We start from the raw sequence: 15,748 nt of genomic DNA, 5'->3' as shown, positions 1-15,748 counted from the left end.
AGACTTTTTATAGCATTCTGTGAAACATTTGGAGAGTTGAGATAATCGTTCAACTAAGGAGGCGTCTAGATATCATGGAGATATTAGATTTCTGTTATGTAGCCAAATTAAGCTGAGACAATTGATAAATTGAGAGCAGCTACTCCAGCTCACAGTGCAGAGGTTCTCATTGAGTTCACCATCCCATGGGAGGAAGGAGTGCAGGCTGCCCATGAGCGGGAGAGGCTGAAGTTCTCAGTCCTAGCAGCTGAGTGTAAGACATGAGGCAATCATCTACCCTGACAAGGTTACCCTGTGATCTGGCAGTGACAGGAATGGGGCTCAGGAGGGCCACCAGAGAGCTGGCTGAAGAGGCAGAAAAGGGCAGCTTTTGGCTGTGGCTGAGGAGGAAGGACATAATTGAGGAACAACTAACCCCATTGGAAGCTGCAGGCGATGGCAGGGAGGCCCCTGTCACTGCTGTGCCACCAGGAGATGGAGCAGGGCTAAGGGAGAGAGATATCAATGAGTGGTGGTCCCCGGCTGATGACCCTGCAGCTGACCTAAGGTCACTGTTGGAGTTGCGGCAGTTCGCAATGACAAGCAGGAAGCAACATCTCCCTGTAAATCTCATTGAATCATTGGTAGTGCAAGAGGACCATTCAGTTCAAAAGTTCAATATTTACTTGATAGAACAAGGAACGTCACAGCACAGGGCAGGCCCTTCTGCCCATGAATTTGCGACAACCTCTATAAAGCTTCTCCACAATCAATCTATGATATTTTAATGCTAAATCTAATTATCACAGAATCTAATTTTCTCCACTATCTACACCTCTAAAGTTATCAATGGTACAAAGCAAGTCACTGCTGCTAGTGTAAAATGTCACCTACAGGTGGTTCAGGTCACTTTCATAACTTACATCAGATGACAGGAATTTCACAAGGCGAGGAATTTGATAATCATAGTTTTTTTTTATTGCACTTTGCGGTAAAATATTATGCTATGCAGAGAAGGTAAGGATAGAAGCAAGCCGGCACTCTAGGCCAATTAACTGAGCATCAGTGTAAGTAAAGCAGAGTGAAGCAGGATTGTGATTACTCAGTACAGCTCTTCAGCATCCTTCAGTGGTAAATCAATTATAGACCGAATCCAATCAATGTATTTCTTTGTTAGTAAAGTGTACACCCCAGGCTTTTGGGGATTTGTACAGTATTTTCCGCCAAAGGACACAATCCCAGTATACTTTTTGCGGCATATCAAAGGTCCGCCTGAATCACCCTGGAAGAGAGAGAAAAAGATGAAGGTGACAATTGAGCAGAATTAGCTAAAGTGACAGACTGCAAACTGTCAGTTTGACATCACATCACAATTCATTACCCGTGCCCAGCTGTACCAAGGAGGTGTGAGTTTACTTTAGGAGCAAATGTAGGTAACTGGACTCACAAAGAGTCTTTTCATGGAATGTTTCCGATGGCCTGGATTGAGTTTATTCCTAAATTAGCCTTTATGTAGAAAACCGTCAGCCATCTACAATCTGTACTTCAGTCTAACTTCAAATTCTGGTGGAATGTGGAAGTTCAGAATGAAACAGATGTCAAATGCTGGTGTAGCCGTCCGTCCACTCTGCCACTCGACTCTCCACTGAACCCAGCTCGTGCATCTGGCCAGATTCACTTTGTACCCGACCCCCCTGCTTTTAAGCAAGACTAGCTGACACAAGAACAGTAACCTACTTCACTGAATGGAGTCACTGGTCTGTGAAATAACTAAGTAACGGGAAATGGCTTATTAAACTTACTTTATTTTAACTTTTTTAATTAATAAGTGATTGATAAGTTTGTGGCCTAAGGTAGAAATAGTCATTTTCAGAAAACCTGGCACATTTATTTTTCAACATAGTCCCCTCCTACATAAACACACTTAATCCAGCATTTGTGGAGTATATGGATCCCTTTATTGTAGAAGTCGGTGTCTTGGACCTCCAGAAAATGGTCTACAGCAGGGGTGATTGATAAGTTTGTGGTCTAAGGTAGAAGGTGATGAGTTACTAACTTCAAAAGTTCTTTACGTGCATGTAACGAGAGCTGTATAAGTCATCTCCTTTTATCTTAGGCTACGAACTTATCAATCACCCCTGCTGTCAACCACCTCCTGGAGGTCCAGGACATCGACTTCTACAAAGAAGGGATCCAAATGCTCCACGACCGCTGGACTAAGTGTGTAAATGTATGAGGGGACTGCATTGAAAAATAAATGTGCGAGGTTTTCTAAAATTGATTCCTTCTACCAACCTAATAATCACTTCTCGTATTTGCTATTATGTTCAGTTGTCTTTCAACAATTTTTATTAAATATGCTTGCACAGTTTTTAATCATCGCTCATATTTTTCACTGTGAGCTGCTGAAGGCTGTCAGGATATTTATGGAGGCAAATCCTCAGGATCCAGTTCCTGATTCTGCTCGGCATCCCGAGCCTGGCCTGCCTCACAGGGCACCTCATGGGTACAGAGTGTCAGCCAGACTGATCCACTCTGTCCCCAATCGGATGTTAGGATCAGACAGAGCACTAGGTCTAGCATGATCCTTATTTTCACATTGACATGATTTAGAATAAATTCTCTTTACATTTTAGACATGTCAATACGTTCCATTTCTCTGGATTGACTCTGTTTTCTTGCGTCTGCCCATTTCATCATCGCTCTGACGGTAGACAAAGTTTATTGGTAGAGAAATCACAAGTAACTTATGTTGACATCTAAATTCAGGGACTAGATAAGAGATTCTGGAAAATGCAAGAACCACAGGGAAAATGGTTCCTCCATAATCAACACGTACTGTACACATTTACTTATCCGATTATTACTTTTTTAATCCACCTTGGGATGTGGACATTGCCTGTAAGTGTTGTATTTATGGTCTAATCTAGTTTCCTTTAGCTTCCCTAAGGTAATGCTGGACCATATTCTGAAGACTTTTTAATGCAACTGAGTAGCCCTTCAGAAAGCAGGTAAGAGTCAGTCACAGTAACACTGAGGAAGGCTGGAAAGTTTCAATCTATAGAAGGCACCAGTGAATCACTGGGGTTTTTATACTTAATCCTATAGCATTATAGAAATGTTACTGATAACACGGCTAGACAGCATACTCACATAACATGCGTTCCTTCTGCCTTTGTTGTCACCAACACAGATCATGTCCTGGGTTATTTCAGGTCTGTGATTGTAATAATCCTTGCTGTTGCATGTTCGCTGATCAATTACCTCGACCTCCACCTCTTGAAGCGTGTCAGAGTAATTGTCTATTTTTGTTTTTCCCCATCCTGCCACGGTGCACGTTGTTCCAGATTTCATGTCAGTGATTCCTCCTTTGGGTAGGTTGAGTACATTCACGTACAGGTTCATCTTTGCAGCAGTCTCGAGCTGTTGACACAAAAACATTGAATTCACGTATTTGTGCTCCTAAAAGTGAAGATTATCTTGAAGGATCTCTTTACTCCAGAAGATATTTGTTAGTTTATCTACTTAAATATTTTGTTTTCCAGAATTCTGTACTTTGCAGATAATCTGCTTTCATTTTTTCAGATGATCAAAGGGGCAGAGACTCAATTAAAAGTGATCTATAAAATTAAATTACATTTCATGATGTAATTGTTAATTTGTCAGAAAAATTGTGATGTGGATGATGGTCATAAAGCACTAATCCTACTGTGAAGGTTCTTCACTATCTCTCTTTCTTTGTTAATAACTAAACTCCAATAAGTTAAACTTAGCAGCTATCACACTTGTAATTAAAGTTTATATTTAATTTAGTTTAAAGATACAACACAGTAACAGGCTCTTCCAGTCCAATGAACCCAGCCACCCAACTATACCCATGTGACCAATTAACTTACTACCCCTTTCTATGTCAAGGACAAGGTTAACTGTGACATTGCCCAGGCTTAGACAGCTCAAGTTCAAGTTCAATTTATTGTCATTCAATCGTACACTTGTACTCAGCCAAGCGAAACAACCTTCCTCCTGACCAGTCACAACACAGTACATATACTGTACCTCATACACATAACACATGACGTAATATTACCACAATTAAATTAACAAATAATAAGTTGCATAGTTAAAAAGTAAACAGTACATGTTACTGGTACTTCATAACTGATGAGACCTGGGTGGTGGCAGGGAGTTCAGTCATGTTCCAGCCCAGGGGAAGAAGCTGTTTCACATCCTAACAGTTCTTGTCCTATTTCTATAGAACCTCCTGCCTGATGGAAGGGAATCAAGGAGACTGTTGGACGGATGGGAGGGATCATTGCCAATACTAATGTTCTCCACAATCAATAATTCTCATCCATGTCACAAATGCCATTCAACAGTTATTGTTCAGTAAAGTAAACATTGCTAATAAGCAAATTAAAGATCTTAAACACTGCGTAAGAATGAGAAAAGAAATTCGTACTTGCAGCAGCATGATATCATCTTTCATAGTCCTATTGTTGAATTTTGTAATGGGAATCTGTTTGATGATGCGCAGTCTTTGTTCACTTTTCTCATACTTTGAATGAGAATGTCCTCCAAGAACTGCTTCAAGAAACTGGCCTGATGCAATTGGCCTGTTACCAATCAAAAATAAAGATAATTAATCACACTTTACGTAAAAAATAGTTTACAGAAATTCATCAGGAAGGCAACAATCAAATAGTAAACTTCATGGAAATATACAATTCAGCAACATTATATTTGGTAGTTAATGTGCAAAAAAAATCGGTGTCCAAGCGAGGGCAAAGACTATACTCCTGATTGAAATTGTTTCAAAATGTTCATCAGACAAGCTGATTGTAAATTACTCCTACGCTTAGTTAGAGTGCTAAAATCTAGTTGTGGAACAGGTATCATACATTCAGTTACCTCTTTATTAGATACACCTGTACACCTGCCATCAATGCAAATATCCAATCAGCCAATCATGTGGCAGCAACTCAGTCCATAAAAGCATGCAGACGTGGTCAAGAGATTCAGTTGTTGTTCAGACTAAATATCAGAATGGGTAAGAAATGTGATCTAAGTGAATTTGACCGTGGAGTGGTTGTTGGTGCCAGATGGGATGGTTTGAGTATCTGCTGGTCTCCTGGGATTTTTGGGCATAACATTCTCTAGCTTTTACAGCGATAGGTGTGAAAAACAAGAAAAAGCATCCAGTGAATAGAAGTTCTTTAAGCAAAAATGCTTTGTTGATGAGAGAGAAAGATGAGAATGGCCAGACTGGTTCAAGCAGACAGGAAGTCGACAGTAACTCAAATAACCACGCGTTACAACAGTGGTGTTCAGAAGAACATCTCTGAACTCACAGTGTGTCAAACGTTGAAGTGGATGGGCTACACAGGAGAAGATCACGAATATACACTCAGTGGCCACTTTTTTTAGCTACAGGAGGTACCTAATAATGTTGCCACTGAGTGTTTATCTGACCATTCAAACTGAAACGTGCTGATAAAAATAAATGCCAATTATACGGTGATATGCCAGTTATACAGACATACTCGATCAAAACTTTTCCATGGATGGCTTCCAGACCGTTCGGGCTGACCAGAAGTGCACTGAGAGCGGTAAGCATAAAGGAGTTGGGGGCTTACTCTTCTGGTTAACAATGGATGGTGCAATCCTGGTCATATTACGATCGAGGAACGTGTTCGTAGACCGGATATTGAACTTTTTCCTGTTGGACTCCGGCCATATTCCACCGAGATACAACACTGGGCGACACAGGAGGTTGTTCCTGCCTGTGGCCATCGAACTTTGCAGCTCCTCCCGAGGAGGATCAGACACCCTGAGCCAATGGGCTGGTCCTGGACTTATTTCCATCTGGCATAGTTTGCATATTGTTGTTTGATTGCTTGTGGTTTTTGAATTGCTATATTTAGGCTCTATTCTTGGTTGGTGCGGCTGTAACGAAACCTAATTTCCCTTGGGATCAATAAAGTATATCTATCTATCTATCTATCTACAGTGATACACATATTAGTGACGATGTGACAACAGTGTAAAAGTAATTATTTTATGAAAGTTAGGATTGGGAGCTAAGCACTTGTATGTTAATCACAAGATTTTTTTTATTCATACACGACACAGCGTACTTTTCACAGTGTGCTGCAGTTAGTACCCAGTTCGGTGTGATCAAAGCACCTCCGCAATAGTGAGAATACCTCTGGCTCACATTACGTCGTTGGAGAGATGCCATATAAGGTCTTGAATGCGGTTTAACTTCATGACCTCCAATAATTTTAGCTCCGGGATCTGCAATATGTAGAAGATACTGAAATTTTATTTCACATGCATATTTATTCACACAGGTTGTGAATATCACTGACAATGCCAGCAATTATTAGCCATCCCTAATTAACCTTGACAGGGATAACCCTAGAGTAGTTGTATCATGCCTTGCACAGCCATTCGAACATACAAGAGTGTAAGAAGGTGCAGAGAGTAATGGACTCAGGCCAATATGGCACTGGATCGATCGCTGTAGAAAGCGGGGTGGGGAGGGGGATGTAAAGATATGATTAGTGGTCAGTTTCCTTTACAGATGGTCTACATTGTGGAGGATAACGTGTTGAATGCAGAGGCTGATGGAATAGTAGACAAGGACAAGAGGGACTCTATCACTATTACGGCAGAGGAGAGATGGGGTGATCGTAGATGTACAGGAAATGGAGGAGATTTGGGTGAGGGGAGCATCAGTAGTAGAGGGAGAGAAACCCACAACCACATCCCAGGAATAGATGTGTCAAAGGTGTCAGAGGGAATTTGGGGATTAGCAATTTACATTTAACAAGTGACTTTGGTTACAAGTGTTCATATCTGAATATGTGTTGTGGATTTAATTTGGAGTGCATCTCTGAACAATGAGTTCCTAAAAGCCGTAAATCCTTGACTAGACAATGTTGATGAAAATTCATTAAAATCAGATGTCTGTGGTGTGCATGCTGTTACGTACCCCGTAACTGGGTTGCCAAACCAGCAGAAATGGATCACTCAGTTGGAGTCTGGATTACTAGAACTAAGGAAGTTTTATTAAAGAAACAAGCAACACAGTACTCTAATCAAAAGGATAATGAATGCAACAGTTCAGCAATGATAAACATACATGTACACAGAATTCAGATAACAGGATCAATCAAGCTCTATCGTTGTCTAGGGGTAAATGACCAGTTTCAAAGTGACGCAAAGTTCAGTTCAATTTAGTTCAGTTCAGTTCGCAGTAATCGCTGCCATGGGAGATGGACAGTGTGGGGGAAGGAGAGAGAGAGCAAAACGAATGAATATTCAAAACGGCTTCCACACACAGAGCTTCGCAGTTAGCTTTCGGGCGAGCCCTTTGTGATGTCATCTGAGGTCACCGACCGTGACCCCTCCGTTTCCAGATACGATCGTTTCTCTGCGGTGAACCCGGCACCCAGGCAAGGGTGGACACACACCAGGTTCCCGCCGATCGTGCCTTTCCACCCTGAGCGTCTATGGCTTGATCCCGCGATCAGCCGTCCAAGAACTTCCCACCGGCTTGTGGGAGATTCATCGCTTCCAGGGTCTCGTTACCTCGGGGTGTCGTGTGTGTCTTCCCTTAGCGAAGCTGTCCCTTTTTATCCCCCTGCTGGGGTATCGCCTGTCCATCACTTCAAACAGTTCAGGGTTCAAAGGGGGAGCCGATCTTGACAGCTCTCTCCTTCTGTTACTCTCTCTCCCGTCCCTTCATTACACATCTCCAAATGCTGCGCCATTGTTTTCCTTATCTCTCTGCCTCCAGAAGACAGGTGGCAGACCAACTGCTGATCCCACTGGTGCCAGCACAGGACTGCTACATCTTAATCTATGTGTATTCTCGTCACAATGCAAATCGGGAGATGTGAAGTTTGTGTGCAGTTTCAAAGAAAGTATGGTCCATACATTGTAAATATAGAGTTGTCCTTTGATTTTGAGCACATAAAATATTGAGCCCCATGACTGACCAGGGGTGAACCACGGTGGCAGGGCCTCCAGCACTGAGTCTGACCCTGAGGTGCAGAAGGGTGGGACGGAGAAGAGGAGAGCTGTCATCATTGGGGACTCTATAGTCAGGGGAGCAGACAGGAGATTTTGTGGACGTGAGAAGGACACCCGCATGGTTTGATGCCTCCCGGGTGCTGGGGTCCAGGATGTCTCTGATCATGTGCACGATGTCCTGGTACGAGAGGGAAAGCAACCAGAAGTCGTGATACATGTTGGGACCAACGACATAGGCAGGAAGAGGGATGAGGTCCTGAAGTGTGAGTTTTGGGAACTAGACAGAAGGCTGAAGAACAGGACCTCAAGGGTGGCGTTCTCAGGATTGCTGCCAGTGCTACATGACAGAGATGGTAAGAATTGGAGGAGATGGCAGTTGAATGCGTGGCTGAGGAGTTGGTGCAGGGAGCAGGGTTTTCAATTTTTGGATCATTGGGATCTCTTCTGGGGAAGGTGAGACCTGTACAGATTGGATGGGTTGCACCTGAACTCGACGGGGAGAAATATCCTTGCAGGTAGGTTTGCTAGCATGGTTCGGGAGGGTTTAAACAAATTTACAAGGGGGATGGGACCCAGAGCGATAGAGCAGTGGAAGAAGTGTATGGAATAAAGCCAGATCTAACATATAAAGAGGCTTTGAGGAAAGAGAAGCAGAATGAAGGGTGTAAAGTTAGTAAGGTAGAAGGGCTAAATTGCATCTACTTCAATGCAAGAAGCACCAGGAACAAAGTTAATGAACTGAGAGCTTGGATATATACATGGAATTATGATGTAGTGGCCATTACAGAGACTTGGCTGGCACCAGGGCAGGAATGGATTCTCAATATTCCTGGATTTCAGTGCTTTAAAAAGGATGGGGGGGGGGAATGGGAGGAGGGGTAGTGTTACAGGTCAGGGACACTATTACTGCTACAGAAAGGGTGGTTAATGTAGCCGGATCCTCTTTTCAGTCAGTATGGCTGGAAGTCAGGAACAGGAAGAGAGCAGTTACTCTGTTGGGGGTATTCTATAGACCCCCTGGCAGCAGCAGAGATACAGAGGAGCAGATTGGGAGGCAGGTGTTGGAAAGGTGAAAAATAACAGGGTTGTTATCATGGGTGACTTTAACTTCCCTAATACTGATTGGCACCTAATGGTTTAGACGGGGCAGAGTTTGTTTAGTGTGTCCAGGACGGATCCCTGTCACAGTATGTTGACAGGCCGACTAGGAGGAATGCCATACTAGATCCAGTATTAGGTAGCGAACCAAGTCAGGTCACAGATCTTTCAGTGGGTGAGCATCTGGGGGACAGTGACCATCGGTCCCTGGCCTTTAACATTATCATGGAAAAGGATAGAATCAGGGAGGACAGAATCATTTTTAATTGGGGAAGGGCAAATTATGAGGCTATAAGGCTAGAACTTGCGGGTGTGAATTGGGATGATGTTTTTGCAGGGAAATGTACTATGGACATGTGGTTGATGTTTAAGGATCTCTTGCTGGATGTTAGGGATAAATTTGAACAGGGAGGAAGATAAAGAATGATACGGTGAAGGAACCATGGGTGACAAGTGAGGTGGAAAATCTAGTCAGGTGGAAGAAGGCAGCATACATGAGGTTTATGAAGCAAGGATCAGATGGGTCAGTTGAGGAATATAGGGAAGCAAGAAAGGAGTTTAAGAAGGGGCTGAGGAGAGCAAGAAGGGGCCATGAGAAGGCCTTGGCAAGTAGGGTAAAGGAAAACTCCAAGGCATTCTTCAGTTATGTGAAGAACAACAGGATGACAGGAGTAAAGGTAGAATCGATTAGAGATAAAGGTGGGAAGATGTTTCTGGAGGCTGTGGAAGTGAGCGAGGTCCTCAAAGAATACTTCTCTTTGGTATTCACCGATGAGAGAGAACTTGATGATGGTGAGGACAATATGGTGAGGTTGATGTTCTGGAGCATATTGATATTAAGGGAGAGGAGGTGTTGGAGTTGTTAAAATACATTAGGACAGATAAGTCCCAGCGGCCTGACGGAATATTCCCCAGGCTGCTCCACAAGGCAAGTGAAGAGATTTCTGAGCCTCTGGCTAGGATCTTTATGTCTTCGTTGTCCACGGGAATGGTAACGGAGGATTGGAGGGAGTCGAATGTTGTCCCCTTGTTCAAAAAAGGTAGTAGGGATAGTCCAGGTAATTATAGACCAGTGAGCCTTACGTCTGTGGTGGGAAAGCTGTTGGAAAAGATTCTTAAAGATAGGATCTATGGGCATTTAGAGAATCATAGTCTGATCAGGGACAGTCAGCGTGGCTTTGTGAAGGGCAGATCGTGTGTAACAAGCCTGATAGAGTTCTTTGAATAGGTGGCCAGACATATAGATGACGGTAGTGCGTGGATGTCATCTACATGGATTTTAGGAAGGCATTTGACAAGGTTCCACACGGTAGGCTTATTCAGAAAGTCAGAAGACATGGAATCCAGGGAAGTTTGGCCATCTGGATTCAGAATTGGCTTGCCTGAAGAAAGAAGAGGGTCGTGGTGGAGGGAGTACATTCAGATTGGAGGGTTGTGACTCATGGTGTCCCACAAGGACCTGTTCTGGGACCTCTACTTTTCGTGATTTTTATTAATGACCTGGATGTTGGGGTAGAAGGGTGGGTTGGCACATTTGTAGATGACACAAAGGTTGGTGGTGTTGTAGGTAGTGTAGAGGATTGTCGAAGATTGCAGGGAGACATTGATAGGATGCAGAAGTGGGCTGAGAAGTGGCAGATGGAGTTCAACCCAGAGAAGTGTGAGTTGGTACAATTTGGAAGGACAAATTCCAAGGCAGAATACAAAGTAAATGGCAGGATACTTGGTAGTGTGGAAGAGCGGAGGGATCTGGGGGTACATGACCACAGATCCCCGAAAGTTGCCTCACAGGTAGATAGGGTAGTTAAGAAAGTTTATCAGGTGTTGGCTTTCATGAGTCGAGGGATAGGGTTTAAGAGTCGTGAGGTAATGATGCAGCTCTATAAAAATCTGGTTAGGCCACACTTGGAGTACTGTGTCCAGTTCTGGTCACCTCACTATAGGAAGGATGGGAAAGCATTGGAAAGGGTACAGAGGAGATTTACTAGGATGCTGCCTGGTTTAGAGAGTATGCATTATGATCAGAGATTAAGGGAGCTAGGGCTTTACTCTTTGGAGAGAAGGAGGATGAGAGGAGACATGATAGAGGTGTACAAGATATTAACAGCAATAGATAGAGTGGATAGCCAATGCCTCTTCGCCAGAGCACCACTGCTCAGTACAAGAGGACATGGCTTTAAGTGAAGGGGTGGTACGTTGAAGGGGGATATTAGAGGAAGGTTTTTTACCCAGAGGGTGGTTCTTGCATGGAATACACTGCCTGAGTCAGTGGTGGAGGCAGATACACTAGTGAAATTTAAGAGTCTACTAGACAGGTATATGGAGGAATTTAAGGTGGGGTTTTATATGGGAAGCCGGGTTTAACGGTTGGCACAACATTGTGGGCCGAAGGGCCTGTACTGTGCTTTACTATTCTATATCTATGTCTATCTTTTGACCAAAAGCGTCTCCGTATGATACCTGCTGTATATTGTTTTGTCAAATAAGGAAGCAGAAAGGGGGGCATGGGGGTTAGGTAAGTTATGATTAGTCATAGTTTTCCTTTACATTTGGCATATATTGCAGAGGATAATATGTTGGATGCGGAGGCCAATGGGCTAGTAGGTAAGGACAAGAGGGACTCTATCACTATTACAGCAGAGGGAAGATGAGCTGAGCGTAGATGTACGGGAAATGGAGGAGAGCATCAATAGTAGAGGGAGGAAAAACCCGTCTTTAAAGAAGGAGGATATGTCTGTTGTCTTGGAATGGAAAGCCATATCCTGGGAATAGATGCATCAAAGGCAAAGAAACTGAGAAAGGGGAACTGTATTTTTACAGGAGATAAGGTGGGAAGAGGTATTGTTGAGATAACCATGGAAATCAGCAGGTTTGTAAAAGATTTTGTTTGACAGTCTGTCTCCAGAGATGGAGACAGATGGATCAAGAAAAGGGAGGAAGGTGCCAAATGAACCAAGTGAATTTAAGGGCGGGGTGGAAGATAGAGGCAAAGTTGATAAAGTTGACAAGTGCAATGGTGATGCGGCTGCACAAATGCAGTCATCAATGTAGTGAAGGGAGAGGTGGGGAGTGTAACCGGGGAAGGCTTCAGACATTAACTGTTCTACAAAGTCTCTGAAGAGGCAGGCATAGCTTGGGCCCATGCCTACCACATGGAATTGTACCCAGCAGAATTAAATCCAACAGCTCCTCATTAATCCTCAAGATAATAATACTTAGTTAAAAATTTAATATTATCAAGTAGATTTGCAAGAAAAAATGATAGTAGAGCAAGGAGACACAAAAAAACAGTAGATGCCACAGGCTGGAGAAACAATAATCTGACACTTCTACAATTTCCTTCCCTCGTTAGATGTTGCTTGACATGTTGCACATTGAAATTTTGTAACCAGATTTTATATAGTGGTCCTCTCCAAGTAAGAAATAAAATTACAAGGAAAAGCAATGAGATAGACATCTATTGCCATATATATATAGAAGATAAATTTTTATATAGCTATCACTAAAAATTTACATTATCACAAATTATGCTTGTGATGTGCATCATACATTAAATATAATTAAAATAAAATCTTTCATGAACGTAAAGTGCTTAAATTTTGCTACTTTCATGCCGGAGCTAGGAAGATGACAATTGACAAAACAAGCAGATTGTACAGTGATGCTTCCATCATTGTTTCTTAGTGATCACACCAAAGTTATTGCTCAATTTATAATAAACTTAGAGGGAAGTGGTTTATTTATTTTAGTGACCCCCCCCCCCAACCACCAATAAACATGAAGATTTGCTAATCTTTCTAATCTGAATCCATATCAGTTATGGAAAGTCACATGACAGGGTGAAAGCGAACTAGAAATTTTCAGCAAATATTGTGGGTATCACTGAGGGTTTGCTTTTCATTTTGATGCCTATCTCCTGACATTTCATTGACCTAACCTGATAACATGCAGGACATATTTATTTAGATCCTATGTGAATGCATACTAAATGATGTCTTAAATGACCATTAAATTTGAGAAACATCATTTGAATATGCCACTTTATTGCATTTACTTTCAAATGTTGACAATCCAAGGCCAAATGATATTATTACACTGGATTAATATAGATGGCATCCATGCGTTCATAGATTTGTGAAGATTGTAAAGAGCAGATGGGAATATCCATGACTGAGATGGTAGCTGAGGATAGGACTTTTGGAATGAAAGGGACAATAACACAAGACGTCAAAGATTTTGTTTCCTGAATACTTCAGGGTGCATCTTATGGATTTTGGGCTGCTGATCATGAAAATCATAATGAAACTTCCCTATCACACACCATTTTTTTGGAAATCACCTATATTTGTTATTTCAATTCATTATTCAAGACAAAATAGCTGATGCCAAGATTAATTTTGTTGGTCCACGAATCAAAGAGGTCACCAATGACAGAAAATTCAAAGAACTTCTAGTGGGACTAGAGAAAATCACATGGAAATCATTCAGGAATGTTGGCAACTGCAGAGCACCAAACTATGAATAGCTGGTTGACAACATGCTTCAAGCATACAAAACCATGAAGTGCAATATGTCACTAAAGATTCATTTTCAGCATTCCCATTTAGACTTCTTCCTGCAAATCCTGGTGCTGTCAGTGATGAACATACTGAGTTTTCACCAGGTCATTGACAAATGGCATCTGGGCAATTGGCTGATTATTGTTGGACACTTTAGTGAGAAGCCTCAGACACTGAATATAAATGAAAAATGTCCACAAAATATTTTTAGGTTAGTTAACTATTACAAAGCATCAGCACCATTATGCAATTAAATGCATTATTTTCAATAAAAGTTAATTTCTTGTTTCTCTAAATTCCTACATTACGCAAGTATGTAGTTGAAAATTATATTGTGTTCAGCTTCAACCGGCCTACCATAAACAAAAATAAATTCTGAGGAGACAACACTTTTGAAAACAATTGTAGTCCAGTGTAATTGGACTGATGCCAACGAACAACTACCACATGGAATCTCTTCAGATTTCCTGTTTCTGACTACCGTCCACAATCAGATCCTGGAAATTGTATCCTTGTGGAGAGGATCAGGATCTAAACTGATAAAATCCAGTTCACACAATCGTTCTCACTCACTTGTATATCAGCCTGGGGTCAGTAAACCAGGCCAACAGTCCAGAGCAATAGAAATGAAGGGTTCCCTTGTTGGAGGCGTCAACTTTTGGAAGAGATGTTAAACAAAGACTCTTATAAGCTCCTCAAGTAGACATTAAAATGACAATGGCCTTATTCAGAGAAGAATAGCAGAGTTCAGTTGGTGTCTGAACAATATTATGAAGCACTTTGAAACATCTTTAATCCTTGAAACATGAAAGACTCATGCAAGTTCCTTCTTGCTATCACTCCAAAATCCTCTTGTGCCCAATGAGTTTAGAAGGATTAGAGATAATGTAATAAAACTGGGTAAACTGATAAGTGGATTAGGTGAGATGGACAAAGTGTGACTATCACTGGAAAAACTGGGATTTATTGTCCATTCCTAATTGCCCTCTTACCCAGCCCAACTCCAGAGCCAATTAAAAGTCAACCCTGTCAGTGGTCTGACTCACAAGCAGGCCCAAACAGGTAATGATGCCAGTTCACTTTTGCTTGAAGGACATTAGTGAACCAGAATCGTTTCTGATGGAGATTTGACAACCTTATGGTCACTAGAGCTGAAGGCAACTGCCATTTTACAATAACTTTTGCAGCTTAAACTCTCTAGCTGGCCGGATGGAAATCAGACTCATGCCTCCAATCAATAATACACTCTATGAATTGTAGTCCACCAGCTGAAATGCTAGCTACTATATTCTTACTACTGTGGAAGGCAAGGTCTGGGTATGAAAGTTTTAAAACTTTATATTATTCAAGTATGAAAAGTATCTTTTAAATCTGATTATAAATTGCTTAAATACAGTGAAGCCATTTCACTCATCCAGACTATCATTTTGTTGATAGCTGCCCTCTCCTTAGCACAGTTCTAGTACCATTTGAATGATCTCACAAAATATGCAGAAATGTTATTGACACCAGTCCTGAATGATACCAGATTGTTCCCACATCACCATTTGCCACTCTGTTATCTTTTCATAGTTTTCTGTTCTTCATACTATCTAATATGATTCTTTCAGATCCTCTTTAAAAGTCAATGCCTTTCTACAATTTTCTCATGACTATGACACTTACACAGAAGTTGGCATTACCTCCCATTGGATTGGGTTCATTCAGGCCTTAGATTTCCTGATAATCTGATCTCAAGTCAAGTCAAGTCACTTTTTATTGTCATTTCAACCATAACTGCTGGTACAGTACACAGTAAAAGTGAGACAACGATTTTCAGGACCATGGTGCTACATGAACAATACAAAAACTACACTGAACTACGTAAAACAACACAAAACTACACTGACCTATGTAAAACAACACAAAACTACACTCGACTACAGACCTACCCAGGACTGCATATAGTGCACAAAACAGTGCAGGCATTACAACAAATAATAAACAAGACAATATGCACAGTAGAGGGCAGTAGGTTGGTATCAGTCCAGGCTCTGGGTATTGAGGAGTCTGATGGCTTGGGGGAAGAAACAGTT

General features: G+C 41.8%; 1 protein-coding gene across 1 annotated transcript; it reads right to left on the bottom strand.

Annotated features, from left to right (window-relative positions):
* Positions 1 to 1,081: 1,081 nt before the first annotated feature.
* Positions 1,082 to 12,785, bottom strand: LOC134343387 (granzyme K-like). Its single transcript, XM_063042089.1, has 5 exons — positions 12,725 to 12,785; positions 6,114 to 6,273; positions 4,439 to 4,592; positions 3,133 to 3,402; positions 1,082 to 1,261 (listed from the first exon to the last, which is right to left on the bottom strand). Exons 1-5 carry the CDS (start codon positions 12,783 to 12,785, stop codon positions 1,082 to 1,084), a joined length of 825 nt encoding a protein of 274 aa, XP_062898159.1.
* Between the last annotated feature and the right edge of the window lie 2,963 nt (positions 12,786 to 15,748).

The sequence above is a fragment of the Mobula hypostoma genome, chromosome 3 (assembly GCF_963921235.1).
Source record: "Mobula hypostoma chromosome 3, sMobHyp1.1, whole genome shotgun sequence".
Classification (NCBI taxonomy): domain Eukaryota; kingdom Metazoa; phylum Chordata; class Chondrichthyes; order Myliobatiformes; family Myliobatidae; genus Mobula; species Mobula hypostoma.
This window is presented reverse-complemented; position numbering and strand designations above follow the sequence as displayed.

What these genes read in the sequence shown, in the direction of transcription:
- LOC134343387 (XM_063042089.1), bottom strand. Translation starts at nt 12,785, where the DNA reads ATGGAAGCATCACTGTACAATCTGCTTGTTTTGTCAATTGTCATCTTC. An exon ending in CATCTTCCTAGCTCCGGCAT is followed by an intron (nt 6,274 to 12,724) that starts GAAAGTAGCAAA and finishes TACATATTGCAG; the next exon opens with ATCCCGGAGCTAAAATTATT. An exon ending in ACTGCAGCACACTGTGAAAA is followed by an intron (nt 4,593 to 6,113) that starts GTACGCTGTGTC and finishes GATTGGTAACAG; the next exon opens with GCCAATTGCATCAGGCCAGT.